The following is a 2,357-nucleotide window of genomic DNA, read 5'->3' as shown; positions in this document are numbered from 1 at the left end:
CAGCCCAAACAAATGATAATCGCATTGAGACAAATCTTTCCATACGATTATCATTTGTTTGAACTACTAAAAAAAGAATTGGGAAGACAATATGATTCATGAACGCCAATGTAAAGGAATTCGTGCGCAATTATAATAGCTACAAACACAATCTACTACTTTTTATGAAAACGGAGTCGCCAAACTGTCTATCCGCTGGCAAAAATATATCGATGTAACAAGGAACTATGTAGAAAAATAATTTGTTTTTTTTTATATTTTTATTCTCGTCCAATAAATAATAAAAAAAATTTCTTGTTTAAATTTGATCTACCCTCATATTAAAAATTTTTGTTTTCAGAAACATATTTATGATTGATTTTATCATTTTTAAGTTACAAAGATTTACTGTTTATATATACGAATATAATCGCAAATATTAAATTTTTTTGAAAAAGTAGTTGTTTAAAGACATTAAATCAATTATTCTAACAATTTCTTGTTTTCCGATTGATAATTTGATAATCGACATTGATAATGATTTCCATGAAACATCAATGAAACATAAACTTACTTCGAATACAAAAGTATCGACTTCTTCTCTGATATCTAAATCATTCATCTCGTTATTTCGAACTGCCGCTATCAGAAGATCCAGCATAGCAAGTCGCCTTTTCTTAACTTAAGTAGATAGAATATTTTAAGTGTTAATTTAGTATAGTAATAAATTGAAATAATATTCTCTATGCATACTTCCTATTATTTTTTCATCGTCTGTTTCTGTCATATCATCAAAATATTTCAAGTATCGTCCATTAGTCCTTTCATGATATTGTTTTCTTTCTTTAATTATCTACAAAAAACCAACAATACATATATTTTTACTATTTATAGTATGATGCTGCTAAAATTACATTGTCAATACACCGAAATCATCTTAAATTTATTATTTTTTTATTTTTAGAAAAAAATTTTTACAAATTTAAACACAATTTTTACTCACTTTTTCAGTGAAACCATGTAATATTTTTAAATTTTTGTCTTGCCTTTTACCCATTGATGTCAATGAAAATATCAGATTAGAAGCTAACCATGGTTTCAATACTCTGTAATATATATATGTATATATATTTAAATAAAATTAAAAAAATATTTTTTTGAGAAATGAATATATAATTATATAACTTTATAAGTTACATATATTTTTATCAATTACATTATATAACTTTAATTCTCTTTTTTAATTTTGACAAATAAGTTTATTCAGATTTTTTAAGGTGAAATAAAAAAAATTTTTTTTAAACAAAATATATTTTAATCAATTATATGATTTGATCGAGCAAAATTTTAAGACTCTGTTTTTTAATTATGGTACGATAATTTTTAACATCATCACAGTGTTATACAATCATAACAGTGTTATGATCAATCAAAGTCAGAATGTAGAGGGTTTTATATAATCCTCTAGTAACTCGGTAACAAAAAATCATAGGAATATTTTTTAAAAACGAATTTTGAATACTTTACGCTTTCACGTCAGATGGTCAAAAATTTTTGTAAATTTTTGGATACGTAACAAGTCCATAAAGTAAAAAGAAAATTTTCTATTTTTTCCAGCTTGTATTTTTCTATATGTAAAAATTACCAAATAAACTAAAAAAATATAATTTTAAAGTAGAAATTTCTTTAAAACCTTTTTTTTTAATTTAAATTTCATTTTTAATAAAAATATTATATATACAATTTTAAGCTAACAAAACCGGACGAACTTCTTTGTCAATCTTTTGTCAATCAATAAAAATAGTCATAGTCATATAATATTCGATCAAAATTACTATCTATATAAATTACCTATAAATTACAATCTTTCCCATGTCGTGAATTGCTTGATGATATTGTTGAAATTCATCCATTTCTTGCAAAGAAGTGCCCATGGCGGTTTCTACAAATACATTTATTAACGTAAATATTTATTTGATTAATTTGTCAAACCTTTTTCATAAAATTATGCAAATTTAGGGTTAGATATAATTAATAAAAATATTTATAAATATAAATTGATGTTTATTTAATAGAATGCTAAGATAAAATTTCTATTTTATAATTATATGTAGGTATATAAGTGTGTGTGCGTGTGCGTGCGCGTGTGTGTGTGTGTGCGTGCGTGCGTGCGTGCGCGTGTGTGTGTGTGTGTGCGTGCGTGCGTGCGTGTGCGTGTGTGTGTGGTGTGTGTGTGTGTGTGTGTGTGTCGNGTGTGTGTGTATATGCGACGTGTGTGTGTCGTGTGTGTGTGCGTGNGTGTCGTAAGTGGNGTGTGTGNGACGTGNGTGTAGTNTAGTGTGGTAGTGTGTGTGTGTGTGTGTGTGTGTGTGTGTGTT

At 26.6% G+C, this 2,357-nt stretch overlaps 1 protein-coding gene across 1 annotated transcript in view; it reads right to left on the bottom strand.

Annotated features, from left to right (window-relative positions):
• The window catches only part of LOC105627656 (cytochrome P450 4d2-like), a 17,681-nt gene that overhangs the window by 9,580 nt on the left and 5,744 nt on the right, over positions 1 to 2,357 (bottom strand). Inside the window, exons 6-9 of the mRNA XM_012208934.1 lie at positions 1,831 to 1,927; positions 983 to 1,085; positions 733 to 832; positions 554 to 660 (exon numbers count right to left, since the gene is read on the bottom strand). Coding sequence (XP_012064324.1) covers positions 554 to 660; positions 733 to 832; positions 983 to 1,085; positions 1,831 to 1,927 — 407 coding nt within the window. The remainder of the gene's footprint in view (positions 1 to 553; positions 661 to 732; positions 833 to 982; positions 1,086 to 1,830; positions 1,928 to 2,357) is intronic.

The sequence above is a fragment of the Atta cephalotes genome (genome assembly GCF_000143395.1).
Source record: "Atta cephalotes unplaced genomic scaffold scaffold00009, whole genome shotgun sequence".
In the NCBI taxonomy this organism is placed as follows: domain Eukaryota; kingdom Metazoa; phylum Arthropoda; class Insecta; order Hymenoptera; family Formicidae; genus Atta; species Atta cephalotes.
The sequence above is the reverse complement of the archived record's forward strand: the minus strand, read 5'-3'. Positions and strand labels throughout refer to the sequence as shown.